We start from the raw sequence: 19,143 nt of genomic DNA on the forward strand, positions 1-19,143 counted from the left end.
AGATCCTACTTTTTTTTTTTTTTTTTTTTTGAGACAGAGTCTTGCTCTGTCGCCCAGGCTGGAGTGCAATGGCACGATCTTGGTTTACTGCAACCTCCACCTCCTGGGTTCAAGCGATTCTCCTGCCTCAGCCTCCTGAGTAGCTGGGATTACAGGCAACCACCACCACACCTGACTGATTTTTTTTAGTAGAGATGGGGCTTCACCATGTTGGCCAGGGCATTCTCTAACTCCTGACCTCAAGGGATCTGCCTACCTTGGCCTCCCAAAGTGCTGGGATTAGAGGCATGAACCGCTGCGCCCAGCAGATCTTACTTCTTAATAGAAGTGTCAGATGTGTGATCATCTTGGCACCTAGTTCTGTGTCCGGAATTAGTGGGTTCTTGGTCTCGCTGACTTCAAGAATGAAGCCGTGGACCCTCGCGGTGTTACAGCTCTTGAAGATGGTAGTCTGGAGTTTGTTCCTTCAGATGTTCAGATGTGTCCACAGTTTCTTCCTTTTGGTGGGTTCGTGGTCTCGTTGACTTCAGGAGTGAAGCTGCAGACCTTCGCGGTGAGTGTTACAGCTCATAGAGGCGGCATGGACCCAAAGAGTGAGCAGCAGCAAGATTTATTGTAAAGAGTGAAAGAACAAAGCTTCCACAGTGTGGAAGAGGACCTGAGCTGGTTGCCGCTGGCTGGCTCGGGCAGCCTGCTTTTGTTTCCTTATCTGACCCCACCCACATCCTGCTGATTGGTCCATTTTACAGAGAGCTGATTGGACCGTTTTCACAGGGTGCTGATTGGTGCATTTACAATCCCTGAGCTAGACACAGAGTGCTGATTGGTGCATTTACAATCCTCTAGCTGGACATAAAAGTTCTTCAAGTCCCCACTAGACTCAGGAGCCCAGCTGGCTTCACCTAGTGGGTCCCGCACTGGGGCTGCAGGCGGAGCTGCCCACCAGTCTCGAGCCAGGCCTATGCTCCTCAGCCCTTGGGTGGTCGATGGGACCAGGCGCCATGGAGCAGGTGGCAGTGCCCGTCAAGGAGGCTCGGGCTGCACGGGAGCCTACTGTGGAGGCAGAGCTTGGACATGGCGGGCTGTAGGTCCTGAGCCCTGCCCCGCGAGGAGGCAGCTGAGGCCCAGCGAGAATTCGAGCACAGCGCTGGCAGTCTGGCAGTGCTGGGGGACCTGGTGCACCCTCTGCAGCTGCCTGCCCAGGTGCTAAGCACCTCACTGCCGTGGGCCGGCGGCACTGGCCGGCCGGCCGCTCCCAGTGTGGGGCCCACGGAGCCCGCACCTGCCAGAACTTGCGCTGGCCTGTGAGCACTGTGTGCAGCCCTGCTTTGCGCCTGCGCCTCTCACTCCACACCTCCCCTCAAGGAGAGGGAGCCGGCTCTGGCCTCGGCCAGCTCAGAGAGGGGCTCCCACAGTGCAGTGGCGGGCTGAAGGGCTCCTCAAGTGCTGCCAGAGTGGATGCCGAGGCCGAGGAGGTGCCAAGAGTGAAGGCTGCTAGCACATAGTCACCTCTCAATCCCTCCTCTCAATCCCTCCTCTAAAGAGGACACCCCAACTGCTGTTGGGAATTTGGCCGATGACCACTCTAGCTACTTCCTGCTGGATAGGTGCAATGAAGGGACCCTGCAGTTGTAGTGTCCCCCAGAGGGGAGCTCTCTAGGCCAGTGAAAGTGCCAGTGGGTCGGTCCAGGGGTCCTCGGTAGAAGTTGTTGAGCTCATTTGGGGTTCCATTTGTAAGACCATCTGTGTAGCTTGATGACCTTGATTTTAGAAGAAACAAATTTGACAAGAAGGTTAAAGATACAGGGCCCAAAGGTGAGTAACAGCAAGATGGCTGCCATGGGACCTAGAAAGGGGTGAAGCCATGTTGCCTAACTCCAGAGATTGGTATAAGAATTTGAAAGGCGTTGTCTGATTTCAGAAGCCTTTTCCTGTTAACACCAGGCAGCATCTTAAGCTATCCCTGACTGGTTAGTGTAAAAACAACACTCTTCCCCTAAGAAGGTGCAGAGTCCTCCTTTCTCAGCAGTGAGGAGGTCTAGCCCTCGGCGGTTTTGGAGAGTCCCTGCTGCTAAAGAGTCTATTTGAGATTGTAAAGCAAGGATAGATATCGTTATTTCTTGCAAACTGTTTGAGAAATCCTTTGAGAGTGTGTGGTAGTACGATAATGAAGTAGATAAACCAGCTATCCCAGTTCCTGTAGCAGTAGCCATTCCTAACCCTATAAGTAGGGGTACTAGTTGTATGGCTCTGTGCTGACGGACTTAAGCTTTGAGGGGTACTGATAAGGTGTGATTTCCTGGGGCAATATTAATGTTGGGACTTAGAAAGACTAAAGTGCAGGTGCCTGTCCAGTTAGTGGGGAGGCAGATATAGGTCGATGTTCCACATAAGAATATACCTTGGCTGGGTAGATAGAACTGGTTATGTATGTTAAAAAGGTGTGTGAGTTTGTTGTTTTCATTTTGCCATCCTCCTAGAGTACTTGCCAAGGTAGCTCTGATGAGTGGCTGGAAAGGGGTGTTGGGAGCAAACTGAGTGGCTTCCTGTGTTCTGTTTTCCTATTGGAGAAAAAAACATTTTGTATCTACTAGGAACTTTTGAGAGAGTGATTGAAAGAGCGGATAAGAAGGCATTCACTAGTGGTGGGGACACTGCTGCAGGGGGTCCAAGGGTGAATAGTCATGCAGGGAGTATGTTTGCCATTACAAAACCTGGACTGTTTGTTAAGCAGGGAGGAGGTGATGATTTTGTGGGGCCCTGAGAAGCAGACAAGCCGTCTGAATGGAGCTGTTTGGGTGACTCGGAAGTTACTATGATCAGTTGGGGTTTTTGAAGGAATAGGGTACTCTGTTGTTTCTTTACTGCTTCCATCTCTCTTTCTTCCTCTTTGACTTCTTTGTCTCTCTTTTTCTGACTCTGTCTTTCTTTGACTGTCTCTCTGTCTCTTCCTCTGCCTCCTTCTCTTTGTCTCTTCTGTTCTTCCTCTCTCTTTCTCTGACTTCCTGTCTCTTTCTCTCTTTCCTTTCTGCTGGTCTTTCCCTGCCTCTGCCAGCCGTGTATGCTGCTGTTCTCCTTTCTCTTTCCCCTTTTTGATGGCTTTGGCAGTATAAGACTGTCACCTTCTTTGGTTTTTGCACTGCACGCAGTAACTCCATGATTTCCTTGTGGTATTTAATGGGGGTTCCTGGAGGTTAGGAATTCCCTTTCTTTCCATATTGCAGCATGGGCATGTAGGATTAGATAACCATACTTGGTGTCTGTATACACATTTATTCTTTTTCCCTTTCCCAGTTCTAAGGCTCGGGTAGGTGCCACTAGTTCTGCTAATTGGGCACTGGTCCCTGGGGGAAGAGGCTTAGTGATGTTTAGGTACGGTTACATCACTAACTATGGCGAGTTCGTGGTCTCGCTGGCTTCAAGAGTGAAACTGCAGACCTTCGCTGTGTTATAGCTTATAGAGGCGGCATGGACCCAAACAGTGAACAGCAGCAAGATTTATTTTTAAAGAGTGAAAGAACAAAGCTTCCACAGTGTGGAAGAGGAGTTGCTGCTGGCTGGCTCAGGCAGCCTGCTTTTATTCTCTTGTCTGACCCCACCCACATCCTGCTGATTGGTCCATTTTACAGAGAGCTGATCCACCGTTTTGACAGTGTGCTGACTGTTGCATTTATAATCCCTGAGCTAGACACAGAGTGCTGATTGGTGCATTTACAATCCTCTAGCTAGACATAAAAGTTCTCTAAGTACCCACTAGACTCAGGAGCCCAGCTGGCTTCACCTAGTGGATCCCACACTGGGGCTGCAGGCGGAGCTGCCCACCAGTCCCGAGCCAGGCCTACGTTCCTCAGCCCTTGGGCGGTTGATGGGACCAGGCGCCATGGAGCAGGGGGCGGTACCCGTCATGGGCGCTGGGGCTGTGTGGGAGCTCACTGCGGAGGCAGGGCTCGGACATGGTGGGCTGTAGGTCCATGGGGAGGCAGCTGAGGCCCGGCGAGAATTCGAGTGCAGCGCCAGCAGGCTGGCACTCCTGGGGGACCCAGCGCACCCTCTGCAGCTGCTGGCCCAGGTGCTAAGCCCCTCACTGCCCTGGGCTGGTGGTGCGGGCCAGGCGCTCTGAGTGTGGGGCCCACCGAGCCTGCGCCGGTCAGAACTCACACTGGCCTGTGAGCACGGTTCCCGCCTTCCCGCCTGCGCCTGTCCCTGTCCCTCCACACACCCGCGCAAGCAGAGGGAGCCGGCTCCGGCCTCGGCCAGCCCAGAGAGGGGCTCCTGCAATGCAGTGGCAGGCTGAAGGGCTCCTCAAGCGCTGCCAGATTGGATGCGGTGGCCGAGGAGGCGCTGAGAGCGGGGGCTGCTAGCACATTGTCACCTCTCAGTTTGATATTAGCAAAAGTATAGGGCTCTTGGTGTGGCTCAAAGCTTCACAAAATTTAAACTCATTACTAAGTTGTTCAATGTGTTGGTCTTGTTGAATTTAATTCTCATGTCTGTGGCTTTGTCATCTTGCATCAACTTAAAAAAAAGCAAAACATTGCCCCGAAGTACAGTTTAATTGTAATACTGCAAGAGGGTCCTTTGAGTTAGAAGCTCCCTGGTGGATATTTCCTGAGAACAGGGAGTTTGAGGTGTGCTGTCTAGCTCACATGGTTTCTTGAGACTAACGAAGATCAAGTAGTTTCAGCAACTTCTGCATGTTGGCAACATGCATGTTAACTTTTCTAGTCAAATATTTGTAGGAAGATATTTTTGAAATATGGGGTAGTAAAGATATGAAAATGTTAATAGTGGTGGGTAATTACTTTCATAGGCTTTTAAAAAATTTTCTAAATGGTACTTAATAACCTGTATTGATTGAAGTATTCATAGAAACACAAATTTTCAAAATTTAATCCTTCTTAAGTTGTAGTAAATAAACAGGATTATCATAAGAGAAGTTATTATCAGTATTTTGATAAAAAATTTCAAGTTGACTCTAGATATCCCTTGATATAGCGTTTCTCATTCAGGTCTGATTTTAAGACTTATCTGGGGATATTGCTGAAAAATTGAGCTTCTTAGGCCACTTCTCTGGGGGAGGCTTGATTAACTGGATATGGGATAGGATCCTATATCTGTATTTTTGACAAGTGACCTGAGGACCAGGCAGGTTTGGAAAACAACACATAACTGATTTGTAACTTAAAGTACAAGTTGAGGCTGCAAATGGTATTGTTAAATATATATAATTTTAATTAATTTTATAGAAAAATTGAATTTGTCTTTGAGATTTCCATTTCCATTTTTCACTGTTGTAGAGTTTGACAGGGGATATGGAATAACCTGATTAGTTATCTTCTTAGAACAAAGGTACACATTAGGTGTTGATTGTAAATAAATTGTGGATTTGTTGAAATAAAGCTGTGATATCGTCAGTGTCTGAAAGACGGAGATTGTATGTATCTACCTTAAAACGTTTCTTGTGAGTCTAAATGGGTGTGAAAGTGCCTGAATCTGAAAAGAACTCTGTGTTCGTTGTTATTACCATCACTGAGTCTGACTATGTGGTATGAAATCAAAGACTTAAGAAAATACATAGCCATGCTTGAGAGGGTACAAACACAGATTTTCTAATCAAGTCATAAGTTTTACTGGTATGTACACATTTTCTTCTCTTTCTGGTTCAGCCTTTTAAATGAAGATATGTAGCCTTTTGTGCTATGCTAGAAAATGGTGTTTCTTTACAGGAAAACAGTTAAAATGTAACTTTTTTCTGTTAAGAAATTCCAACCTTGTTCTTTATGCAGTAGTATACAGAATTACTTAGGCAGCATTTTAAAAACCACCAGTGCCAGACCCTGTTTCTAGATTCTGATTTAATAGGTCTTGTGTGGCACCTCTACCAGAGCTGAGAACCTCTGCCTTAGACTGTTACCATTTGTGAGAGATGTGATCAGATTTTTGCAAATCAGAAATTTCGTAGGCCATTTGATATAAGCGTAGTAACTCATAATTGAATTCATAGTGAGAGAAAAAGCTGCATAGTGATGAGATAATGAAGTGGCCTGGTTTAGTGACTCACCCTGACTTCATACGTACTTTAGTACCCAGTGACTTTTAGACTATTATTTTGAAAATAAATCATCATGAAAAACAATTTTTTTTGTAATATAAGGTGTTTTCTTTTTTCCTTTTTGGCTCCAACATGCAACCTAACAAGAAAGACCAGACTTGATCCTCCATTTTAGCTTGTATAATGTGGAACCGAGATAATGTAGATAGTGATACTAGGCTGTGAATATCAGCATGATTTCCGGGTTTTTTTGAGGGGAGGGCAGGTCAATTTTTTTTTTTTTTTTTTTTTTGTTCGAGACAGAGTCTTGCTCTGTTCAGCCAGGTTGGAGTGAAGTAGCACAATCACAGCTTATTGCAACATCAAACTCCTGGGCTCATGCCATCCTCCCACCTCAGCCTCTCGAGTAGCTGGAACTTACAGGTAAATGCCACCATGTCCAGCTAATTTTTTATTTTTAGAGACGGGGTCTTGTTATGTTGACCAGGCTAGTCTTGAACTCCAGCCTCAAGCAATCCACCTACCTCAGCCTCCCAAAGTGCTGGGATTATAGATGGGAGCCACTGTGCCCATCTATGTATGTGTGTATGCATGTGTGAATATGTATGTATATATACATACACAGAGCAGTGGGGTTGCTGGATCATGGTAGTTCTATTTTCAGTTTTTTGAGGAATCTCTATACTGTTTATTTATAGTGGTTGTAATTTATGTTCCTACTGTTAGTGTATGAGTGTTTCCTTTTCTGTCTTTGCCAGGATTTATTGTTTTTTGCCTTTTTGATGATAACCGTTTTAACTGAGTGAGTTGTTATCTCATTGCGGTTTTAATGTGCATTTCCCTGATGATTAGTGATGTTGACCATTTTCATATACATGTTGGCCATTATGATTTCTTTTTTGGTTTGAAACACCATACAAGTAGTTTGGGTTGAGGATTAATTTAAAAGTATTTAAAGATCTTTTCCCTTTCTGCTAGCATTTGTGGCATTTTTATTATGTTTGAGGATAAGGAAATATTTTGTTTTTCCCAAAGGGATTTTGTTCTAGGGGTATATGTGTAGCCTATGAAGAAAATTTTAGAAGATATATTTATGTGTGTTATCTGAGGAGGGGATTTTAATATCCGATGGAAAAACTCTTTCCCAATCTATAGTATAGTTTACCTTCAAGGTTATAAAGTTCTATTTAAAATAATGGTGCCCTAAGTAAGGGAGAAATCAGTTTTCCAAAATCTTTATCATAGCAATTTGGATTTTCAATTTTATTTGCTTTAAAATAGAACAGTAAGTGACCGTGTTACTGAGTAAATTCCTTGTTAGTTCCAAACCGAAATACTCACATAGGACTCTTATTTCTGTCTTACTCTGTTAGGTGTAAAGATTTCTCTCTGTGTTACTGGAATCCCTATTGGATGCTGCCCTCTGATGTTTGTGGAATGAACTGCTTTTGGGAAGCGGCTTTTAGGTAGGCACTTAATATTTAATTGGTAGATCAGTGTAGGTAAGGTTAGATAGTTGATAATAAAACCTTTGACTGTAATAGGATGTAAAAATGTTTCTTATGATATTATACAAATAATTTATTTTCTGATTGGGTTTTCCATTTTTCCCATTTTGTAGTTATCACTATTTTTTAGTACATACTGTGTATAAATGCTTTAAATTTTCTTAGATGTTAAGATAAGCCACTGTTCTTAAGAAAATTTATGATCTAACTTTTGGAAACAGTTGTTAAAATGATAAACTGGGATAAAAATAGGCTTCTACTGATGTTTACAGATCTATATAATATATTACCATCTATAATATATAATATAATTATATATGATATAAATAATATATATAAGGCACATATCTAAATTAAAGCTGGTATACTGTAGTGGATAGGGACAACTGGAGAAGGATTATATTAGTTATTAGTAGAGAGGTCGAATATTGGGGAATAGGAGGATAAAGATAAGTATTTAATGGAGGAGCAAACGGAGGAGCAGCTTCTGGCTACTACTTCCTTTAATGTTTATTGACCTTTTAAGTTACTGACTAGTTTAGCTTTATTTGCTTCTCTGGATAATGAAGGTATTGGGTTGCCTGACCTCTTAGGTCCTTTCCTGCTCTTATCTTCAGTGAAAGAAACAAGTATTGATAAGAATAGGATAAGGCGGTGACTCTCAGACTGTCTCCTTGATACAGTGGCAGAGGGGAGTGGGACAAAGGGTTGAAATGCTGTTCCCAAGAGTAAAATTTATTTGAAGAGCATCTAATTTTACTGCATCTTTATGATTCATTTAAATAGTCTAGGCTGGGTATGGTGGCTCACGCCTGTAATCTCAGCATTTTGGGAGACTGAGGTGGGAGCATTGCTTGAACCCAGGAGTTCAAGACCACCCAGGCAACAAAAGCAAGACCCTGTCTCTAAAATTAAAAAAAAAATTTTTTTTTAAATTTTAAAAATTAGCCAGGCATGTTGGCATGTGGGCTCAGGTGGGAGGATTGCTTGAGCCCTGGAGGTTGAGGTTGCAGTGAACTGTGATCATGCCACTGCACTTCAGCCCAGAGCAAGACTCTGTCTCAAAAAAACAAATAAAATAAATATTAATTCTCATTATATTTGCAACATGCTGTGCTAGGTGGTAAGCACCAGACTTTTGGGTCAGGTTAATGTGGCTCCATCCTTCTGGAGGATGGAGTTTACATTCTGGTGGGAGTTTCACACTAGTAAACCTGAAATTACAATACAGTGTGACAAGTTGTTGCTGTGATGAGTCATCTTAAGGCATCAGGGAAGACTTCCTGGAGGTAGTGACTAGATAATGATCTGGAAATTAGCTAGTTTCAAGGACAGTAGGTGAAGTGTTTCAGATAGGAAGAACTTCATTTTTAAAAACTCTTAATTAAAAAATTTATTTTTAATTGACAATAATTGTAGGAATTTATGGGGCATAAAGCAATGTTTTGGTGTCTGTATACATTGTGGACTGATTATATCAAGCTCATTAACATATTTATCATCTTACATATTTATCTTTTTTTTTTGTAATGGGCACATTTGAAACCTGTTCTCTTAGCAGTTTTGAAATAAACATAATTATCTGTAGTCACCTTGCTGTGCAGTAGATCTTGAGAACTTATTCTTTCTCACTGGAAGTTTGTGTTGTGTTCTTTGATCAACATCTTTCCATCACCTACTCTCTCCCACCCCTTCACCTCCAGTGCCTGGTGACCACCATTCTACTCTCTGTAAGAACTGCATTTTAAATATCTATTAATTGTACATATTTTGTAAATTCTTGCATTCTCAATACAGTGTGCATCCCATGAAGAACTGGAAGGGAATAGGTTCAAATCAGATAGTTTAATTATATTCTGTTGCTTCGGAAGAGATTGGGTGATTGAAATTTTAATATGAGCCAAGTGATAATATTCCAATTTTTAAAAATTAACTTTTAAAGATAATCTAACCTTTCAGTTTGGTTGTAATTTTAGATAATTGAAGCTTTTTATGTTTTCATTATGAATATTTGCAAATGAATATAGTATTGACAAGAGCCCTTTGCCTTGCCACGTAATTCCACTAGCTCAAAGCTGGGTAAACTTGAAAACTTCAGCATACTCTGATTTGTACAACCCAGACCTTTTTGTAAATTACAGCTTGAGTAATAATAGTCTTTCCTCCTTATTGACAGCAGGAATGTCCCAGGGAAATTTACCTAGTCAGAATCCTGGTCTCTCTGCTTACCATTCCTTTTGTTTTGGCTCCTCTTACTCATTTTTCTAATGCCCCCAAGTATTCCATGGAATAAATTATATGTGGATGGATACATAATGTTGTAAACCTTGTGCCTGTAACCTAAATTTGAGACTTCAGAAATTATATGCCTTTTCTCTGTTATATTTTCTACCCGTAACGTTGCATCCATTATATCATGCTATTACACACAAAAAAGTAAATATTTTGTGTCATATAATTATGTAATAATCTCTCACACTTAGTTTCTTATTTAGAACTAAGGATTCCCTCACATTTAATCACCCTGTTTCAAATATGCATACAAGCCCAAATGCCATACAACTGCCAAATCATTCTTGCCCTCCATCTCAGTATCTACTTTAATACTGGTAAAGCTTCTTTGGAATCCCCCTTTTGATGTCACATTCTGCCTGGCACCAGGGGGCCCTTAGTTGGGTACCTTACTTTCCCAACTTGAATTGTTTGTATAACTTAGATCAAATCTTACCTGGGGGATCATATTCTCCCGATTAATTTATTATACAGTGAACATAAAATAATAAAAAAAATAAAATTGCCTCAACTTCTATTACAAGTGTTTTCATCATTCATACACATCTTGTGTTTTCATCATTCATATACATCATATGCTTTTGCATACTTGTGATTCTGGTGGAGACTAATCTTGAATTTTTTTTTTTTCCTTGAGACAGGATTTCACTGTCTCCCAGGCTGGAGTGCAATGGCATGATCTTGGCTCACTGCAACCACTGCTTTCTGGGCTCAAGCGATTCTCCTGCCTCAGTCTCCTGAGCTGGGACTACAGGCACCTGCCACTGCGCCCGGCTGTTTTTTGTAGAGACGGGGTTTCACCATGTTGCTCAGGCTGGTCTCAAACTCCCGATCTCAGGTGATCTGGCCACCTCGGCCTCCCAAAATGCTGAAATTACAGGCGTGAGCCACCACCCCCGGCCTAATCTTGAATTCTGAGCTTAAAATTTTAATACTTTTCAGTGTAGTATGGTCTTCATATTTCTCATGTCAATGGCATCACACTATTCCATTGCCTCTCAAAGTGCTGGGATTATAGACATGAGCCACTGTGCCTGGCTTTATGGCCTTAAAACAAAATCAAAAATTCCCACAACAGTTTGCTTTCAATCCTCTCTTTCCCTTCATCAGCAAGCTTCTTTTAAGAGTACCTACCTGCTGGCTGGAGGGGTGTGGCTCATTCCTGTAATTCCAGCACTTTAGGAGGACAAGGCATGCAGATCACTTGAGGTCAGGAGTTGGAGAACCAGCCTGGTCAAAATGGTGAAACCCCATCTCTACTAAAAATACAAAAATCAGCCAGGCATGGAGGCACACACCTGTAGTCCAAGCTGCTTGGGAGACTGAGGCATGAGAATCGCTTGAACCTGGGAGGGAGAGGTTGCAGTGAACCAATATCACATCGCTGCACTCCAGCCTGGGCGCAAGAGTACCTACTGGTTTTACTTCTGGGTTTTGTTTGGTTTGTTCATTTTTTTGAGATGGTCTCACTTTGTTGCCCAGGCTGGAGTGCAGTAGCACCACCAGGGCTCACTGCTGCCTGGACCTCCTGGGCTCAAGTGATCCTCCTGCCTGAGTCCCCTAAGTAGCTGGGACTACAGGTGCATGCCACCATACCCGAATCTTTTTTTTTTTTTTTTTATATTAGTCAAGACGAGGTCTCGCTATGTTGCCCAGGCTGGTCATGAACAACTGAGCTCAAGTGATCCTGCTGCCTCGGCTTCCCAAAGTGCTGGTATTACAGACGTGAGCTACCGTGGTCAGCCTTGGTTTTACTTCTTTAAATAAAAAGAACTTCACACCTCAACTATCTACCACCTGACTCTTATTCCCATCACCCCACCTCTGAATTATTGTTTTGGGGCTTAATCTTACTTTTCTTACCCGTTTGGCACTGTTTACTACTTCCTTTTTCTGTCAGCTCTGTTAGCCTCTGGCTTTTGAGACCAGACCAGTTACTCAGCTCTTTGATCTCTCTCCTGGACTCCTCTAACTCTGCTTTCTAAATAATCTGCATTTCTTAGGATTCTGCTCTTTTCTCTCCCCATTCCCTGAATAGTTATAGGATAATTTGTTTAACTGATAGCTCCAATTCAGAGTTCTTTTCTGAGAGCCAGACCTGTATTTCCAGTTGCATATTGGTCATTTTTACCTTGCTGATTCAGATGCCTCAGAGACTCATGTTCAAACCTGAACTGATAGTCTAGCTCCTCAGACTTTCCTTCATCTGTGTTTTGTATCATGTTTACAACGGACTTTCTCCACATGTCAGTCTACATTAACTCTTCTTGTCTCCTTTCACACTGTTGCTCTTGGCTACTTCTTTCCTTCTCCCTTAACGGTTGTACTCATCACTTCCCATCACTTCTCAAACGATTGTAGTTTCCTCTCACTGCTCACCTCATCTCCCTTCTCTGTCTCCTCTTGGTTATTGTATTTACCATATCTGTTGTGATTGTGAATCTTCACTTCTAGACCTTTAACTCTGCAGGCTGATACTATGTGGTGTTATCATTTAAGTCCCATGCCTAGCAAGGTGTTTGGGAACCAGTGAGAAACAAATGATTAACAGGATCATTTGGGAAGCTTTCCCCAATACCAGGTTAGACTAGGTCACAGTAGGTTAGATGTTTGTGTTGTGAGCCTCTTTAGCAATCTCAGTTTTTTCTATGAAAACAATTACCCTGCTTTCTTATTGTTTTAAAAATCAGTCTTTTCACAACAGGCTGCAAATTGTGTGAGGTGAAGATTGTGGCTTTCTTGCCTACCCCAGTGCCTATATGAAAGGAGTTCAAATATTTGTTAAAAAGAATGAATTATATCACTAAATTGTGTTTTAAAAATTATCTGGCTATAAGCATGCACCAGCATTGTGTGAGTGTATTTGGGGTCATCATAACCTTAGCATTATTGGGAATTATAATTTTATCACTTATTAAAATGATAGGTTTTTGTTGATTATTTGTTGAATGTATTTCCACATTTATTTATCTTTTTTCTTTTGTTCTGTATATCATCTATTTGATATTGATATTGAATTTTTAATGTTTATTTTATGAACTCTTAGAATAATATATTCGGTTTTGCCATTGATTGCGAATAAGTTTCTAATTTTTTATTTTACTTTCATTATACAAACTCTAAATTTTAGAATTATCAAAATATAAAAAATATTTTGTTTTAATGTACTAATTTTTCTGTGACTTGAGCTTTTTAAAAAATCAGTTATTTAAAATATTTAATCTTCTTTATGGTGGGAATTGATTTTAGATTTGTGAATTATGTGGTCACAGGTGAATTTAATCTTAGCTGTATTATTTTGAGTAGTTCATACTAGTTTTAAGAGATATATTTTTACTGGTAATTTAAAATTATATTTTAGAAATTAATACTTATATTTCATGTTGGATTTTTAGGTTTTATTTTTTAATACTTTATATAAAAATCCTAGAGTTTTTTTTAAGTATTTTGTTTTGAAAGTGTTTTACATGCAACTCATGAAAGTAATTTTGCCCGGTGTGATAATTTAACACAACTCTTTTTTTTTTTTTTCTTTCTTTCTTTTAGTCCATTGTGTATTGCTGGGAACAACTCTTTTAATAGTAAGAGAAGAAGGTGTTGTTTTTCTTTTTAAGCACAACAGGCTAAGCAAAAAAGCTTTCCATTTTTGTTCAACTGCAGGTTTTTAAAGATAGCTTCATGGCATTTCTCTTTTAGTTTGAGTAGATGGTTATTTGAAATTTGTTTAGTTTGACTTTATATACGTCAATGGGAGTTTGTAGTCTAATTATGTATCTTTTTTTTTTTTTAGACGGAGTCTTGCTCTGTTGCCCAGGCTGGAGTGCAGTGGCGTGATCTCGGTTCACTGCAAGCTCCGCCTCCCGGGTTTTCGCCATTCTCCTGCCTCAGCCTCCCCTGTAGCTGGGACTACAGGCGCCCGCCATCACGCCTGGCTAATTTTTTGTATTTTTAGTAGAGACGGGGTTTCACCGTGTTAGCCAGGATGGTCTCGATCTGCTGACCTCGTGATCCACCCGCCTCGGCCTCCCAAAGTGCTGGGATTACAGGCTTGAGCCACCGCGCCCGACCTTATGTATCTTTTTATTTTTTTTTTATTTTTTTTTTTTGAGACGGAGTCTCGCTCTGTCACCCAGGCTGGAGTGCAGTGGCCGGATCTCAGCTTACGGCAAACTCCGCCTCCCGGGTTTGCGCCATTCTCCTGCCTCAGCCTCCGGAGTAGCTGGGACTACAGGTGCCCGCCACCTCGCCCGGCTAGTTTTTTGTATTTTTTAGTAGAGACGGGGTTTCACTGTGTTAGCCAGGATGGTCTTGATCTGCTGACCTCGTGATCCGCCCGTCTCGGCCTCCCAAAGTGCTGGGATTACAGGCTTGAGCCACCGCGCCCGGCCTATGTATCTTTTTAAATAGAGAATACTAATTTAATAATAGGCTATAAGAACACACTGGAGATTATACTGTGAAATAAAACAAAATGGAAAAAAGTTATTATTATTCCTTTATAGCAGAAATTTGCTTAAAATCAGAAGTTAATTCCTAAAATTTAGAAATTTGTTAACAGTATTTGCATCTAAATTTGTTATGTAAAGCATTCTTTAAGTTTTTTTAATGATAAACCCCTACCTCCCAACTTTTTACTTTGATAAATTTCAAATATACAAAGGTTACAAGAATAGTACAGTAAGCATACCATACATTTTTCACCTAGATATTTATTACTAACATTTTACCACTTTTCTTTTTCTGCCAAACCATTTGAGAGACTGCAGGCATTATGACACACCCCTAAATACATAGATTCAGCATGTGTCTCCTAAGAACAGGGACGTACTATAATACAGCCATAATTGTCACTTTAAGTTATTTAACACTTTTCATAGAATATATATTCCTATTCCTATTTTCTTATTTTCCTGTCAATGTACTTTGTATCTTTTCTTCCCCATTCAGGACCCAGCCAAGGACCATACATTGCATTCAACTCAGGCTGAGTTAGTCTCCTTTATTCTAGAACTGTTCCCTAGCCTTTTTTGGGGTGAGAAGGGGCGCTGTTTTTGGTATCTTTTGTGATATTTTTGTTTTTATTTTGCAGAATGTCCCTTAATTTTGATTTGTCGACTGTCCACTTATTATTAGATTCAGGATTTTTGGCAAGATTACTGCATGAGATACTGTGTTCTTCTTTGGGCATGCTATCAGGAGACTTCTGAAGCCATAAGTTTAATATTAAGTTTGATCAAAGGTTAAGGTGATGTTCTCGCATTTCTACACTGTACTAGTACTTTTATCTCCTGTATAATATATGGGGGAAATATTTTGTTAGTATGTGGTTTTAGCATCCACTGATTATTTTTGTCTACTGTTACAGTGGTGATTGCAAAATAGTGAATTTTATAATTCTCTCATTTCTTCTGCATTTATTGGTTGGTATTCATCTTTAAAAAAAGAAGAGTTCCCTCTCCTTACCCCTTTATTTAATATCATTTTTTGACTGATGTGTTCACTTTGTATTTATTTTTTTGAAACACAATCTTGCTCTGTTGCCCAGACTGTAGTGCAGGGGCATGATCGCAGATCACTGCAACCTCTGCCTCCTGGGTTCATGCAATTCTCCTGCCTCAGTCTCCCGAGTAGCTGGGACTACAAGTGTGTGCCACCACGCCCAGCTAATTATTGTATTTTTAGTAGAGACGGGGTTTCACCATGTTGGCCAGCCTAATCTCAAACTCTTGACCTCAAATGATTCACCCACTTCGGCCTGTCAAAGTGCTGGGATTACAGGTGTGAGCCACCATGCCCGGCCAGGGTTCACTTTATAAATTTAATACGCTATCATTCATTACTGTCATACTTTTCATACGCAGGTTATGTCAGCTTTAACCATGGGAGCCCTCAGATATTATCTTTGAATCATCTGAAGAATTTCTTCTAATCGTATATCTGTAGAAAAATAAGTTTGACTTTAAAATCTCCTTTTTTATTTACATTTCTTTAAATCCACATAGACTTTTCTCCTGTTCATATTGTGATCAAAAGAAAGATTTTTGTAGACCCTGGCAAGATTCCGCCATTCAATTGGGGCCAACATAATTTGAATGACTGCTTCCCTATAACTGCTTAGAAGGTTTTAGTTATCACTTCTTATCATGTAGAAGCTTACTTTAGATTTTTTTCCAGTTGCAATTGATTTTCCTGTCTTTTAGGTCTAGGGGTAGGGTGGTTGTCAGAGACATATTTTAACTGTGTTTTTTGTGGTCAGTTTAGGAGTTGAGCCTGTACTGTATATAATACTTTCACTCAAAAGGATCCCAAACAGAAAAGGAAATGTGATGTAGTTGACAGTACTCCTGTAGAAATTGGTGAAAGGAGTGCTGGCAGTGTGACCAAAATGATCCTTGCTAAAATACCTGGGAGGAGTTCCTGAGACTGATTTTTAGAGGGATTTTTTTTTCTTGAGAAACATTTGGGTATATTATTATTTAAGGCATCACCCAGCACCCAGGCTGGAGTGCACTGTGACATGATCACAGCTCTCTGCAATCTTGAACTGCTGGACTCGAGCAACCCTCCTGCCTCAGCCTTTGAGTAGCTAGGTGTACACGTGTGCACCACCACACCCAGCTAGTTTTTTTGTGTGTGTGGATGCTGGGTCTCACTGTGTTACCCAGGCTGGTCTCAAACTCCGGACCTCAAACTCTCCTCTCGACTTGGCCTCCCAAAGTACTGGAATTACAGGTGTTAGCCACCATACCAGGACTTGAGGCTGTTTTTTCTTAAGGTTTAATATACTTCTTATCTGTGTATGTAGTTGATGCTGTACAAAACAGCGTATGACTATCATGCCTTACTTTTAAAATATTCTCTTGGCCTTTGACTTTGGGGCAAGATCTAGCTATGGGCCAGTAAAGCAATCTGAGCCCATTAATGATTCTTAAATCATGATGCTGTAGAGAGAAGTAGGATCTGGAGGCAGTCACTAGAAAGATGAGGTAATTTAGAATTCTCTTAAAATTGTTGTGTCTTTATTGCTTAGTTTTTAACTTGTCATTGTGGCTTCCACTGTTTTTGAGATGAACTGGATTCATGTCCCCGCTTTATAGACGTAGAAAGCGTAGATAGTCTCCCCTTCACCGATAGTTTAAGTATCCCCTCCGTCATTAGTTTCAGTGTTATGAACTGATGGGCTCAGCACAAAAGAAGGCAAAGGATAGAGGGTACAAACAAGGGAAGAGACATTGCTTGTTTCAAATTACTGTCAACGGAAAATAATAGAGAGCTTTAAAAAGACCCAAGCTGGCCAGGTGTGCTGGCTCATGCCTGTAATCCCAGCACTTTGGGAGGCTGAGGTGGGAGGATCCCTTGAGGCCAGGAGTTCGAGGCTAGTCTGGGCAACATAGTGAGACCCCATCTCTACAAAAAATGAAAAAAAAAAATTAGTTGGACATGTTGCACGTCTGTGGTCCCAGCTACTTGGGAGGCTGAGATGGGAAGATGGCTTGAGCCTGGGAGGTTGAGGCTGCAGTTAGCTATGAATGTGCCACTGCACTCCATCGTAGGTGATAGAGTGAGGAGACCCTGTCTCTAAAAAGAAGAAAAAAAAGTAAAAAGAGCGAAGCTTGTGCTAACACCAGACATGTGAAAGAAGTGGTACAGCAGAAGCAAGAGGTATTAAAGGTTACTTAAGCCTGTTGGTATACACTGCTGCTCTGTGTTAGAAGTAGATTCTAAAGACGTACTAGTGTTCGACTAGCATGTTTTAGACCATCTTAGAAGTGTTTACATCTTGCTGGGTATTTGGTAAATGGGACTGAATGTGTATTATTAATGTGAAGGAAATTTTTTCTTGTAGTCAGCATGGTTTAAGATTGGATGTAATACTGAAATATGGATGAAATTATGACTGGGTTTGCTTTACAGTGAACTGTTGGTTGGTGAGAGGTGGTATGGGGAGAGGTTTCAGATGAAGTAAGAATGTTTTTAAGGTTTTTTTTTTTAATAACAATGTTTTTAAAAAATTGAATGAAAGACTTCAACCTTTCTCAGTGGGTTCCTTGAGAGAATTAAGCTCTAATTTCCTAAGGCATCTAATGTGAGTAATGAATTAATTTATTTACTGGCAGCCACAATGGTACTAGTTTTGTATTCTTGGGAGAATTGAGAAAGTAGTCATTTTTTGTGTGTTCTGTAGTTTGAAAGGAGGAAAATTGGTGAGAAGAGCTGGTTGAGAGTGTGGAAATACATGATTGATTCAACATTTTAAAAATGTTTTGTAATTTGACCTTTGCCCTTTACTTATTTTTTAAATAAATATGTTATTTTTTTTCGAGACAGGATCTTGCTCTGTCTGGAGTAAAGTGGCACGATTACAGCTCACTGCAGCTTCTATCTTCTGGGCTCAAAATATCCTCCCATGTCAGCCTCCTGAGTAGCTGGGGCTACAGGCGCATGCCACCACTCCTGGCTAATTTTTGTATGTTTTGTAGGGATGAGATCTCGGTATGTTGCCTAGGCTGGTCTTGAACTCCTGGCCTGAAGTGACCCTTCTGCCTTGGCCTCTCAAAGCTCTGGGATTGCAGACTTGGCCTCGTTTGTTTTATAAATACAAATTTTGAACTTCAGTTTTTCTTTCTTTCTTTTTTTCCCCTTCCTTCTCTCCCTTTCCCCTTTCCTTTCTTTTTCCATCCTCATCCTTTCTTTCTTCTCTGTCTTTCACAGGGTCTGGCTCTGTTGCCCACGCTGGAGTGTAGTGATGTAGTCATAGTTTACTGCAGCATTGAACTCTTGATTTGAAGTGATCCTCCTGCCTTAGCTTCCCAAGTAGCTGGGACTAAAGGCATGAGTCACCACATCTGGCCTTGAACTTCACTTTTTGAACATGATGGAAGTACCATGTTGTAAACATATACTAAAACTGTTGGAAAATGTGGTTTTCTTTCCAATTAGGTACAGTCTGAAAATACAGCCTGTTGAGAAAATGCATCTAGCTGTAGTTGCCTGTGGTGAAAGACTGGAAGAAACTATGACCATGTTGAAGTCAGCTATCATTTTCAGCATGAAACCTCTTCAATTCCATATTTTTGCTGAAGATCAGCTACATCATAGCTTTAAAGACAGAGTAAGTATTTGAGACGTAGTCAAGGTTGTACAGTTGAATATTTAATAATATACTATAAGAGAATGTTGTAATAGTCTGTTTTCACATTGCTAGAAAGAACTACCTGAGACTTGGTAATTTATAAAGAAAAGAAGTTTAATTGACTCACAGTTCAGCATTGCTGGAGAGGCCTCAGGAAA

The 19,143-nt window shown here is 41.2% G+C and overlaps 1 protein-coding gene across 8 annotated transcripts in view; it reads left to right on the top strand.

Annotated features, from left to right (window-relative positions):
* The window catches only part of LOC105470129 (glucoside xylosyltransferase 1), a 141,982-nt gene that overhangs the window by 11,617 nt on the left and 111,222 nt on the right, over positions 1-19,143 (top strand). For 2 of the 8 annotated variants that reach the window (XR_011609227.1, XM_011721908.3), the window contains exons 2-3: positions 7,426-7,518; positions 18,793-18,964. Coding sequence is in view for 7 of the 8 variants with exons in the window: in XM_011721908.3 (XP_011720210.2) it covers positions 7,426-7,518; positions 18,793-18,964 (265 nt within the window). In the remaining variant the exon portion in view is untranslated. Of the gene's footprint in view, positions 1-6,365; positions 7,519-13,642; positions 18,965-19,143 lie in introns of those variants that run through there. The other 6 variants (XM_071071862.1, XM_071071864.1, XM_071071863.1 and 3 more) reach the window with 6 other exon arrangements.

Source organism: Macaca nemestrina, chromosome 10 (genome assembly GCF_043159975.1).
Source record: "Macaca nemestrina isolate mMacNem1 chromosome 10, mMacNem.hap1, whole genome shotgun sequence".
Classification (NCBI taxonomy): domain Eukaryota; kingdom Metazoa; phylum Chordata; class Mammalia; order Primates; family Cercopithecidae; genus Macaca; species Macaca nemestrina.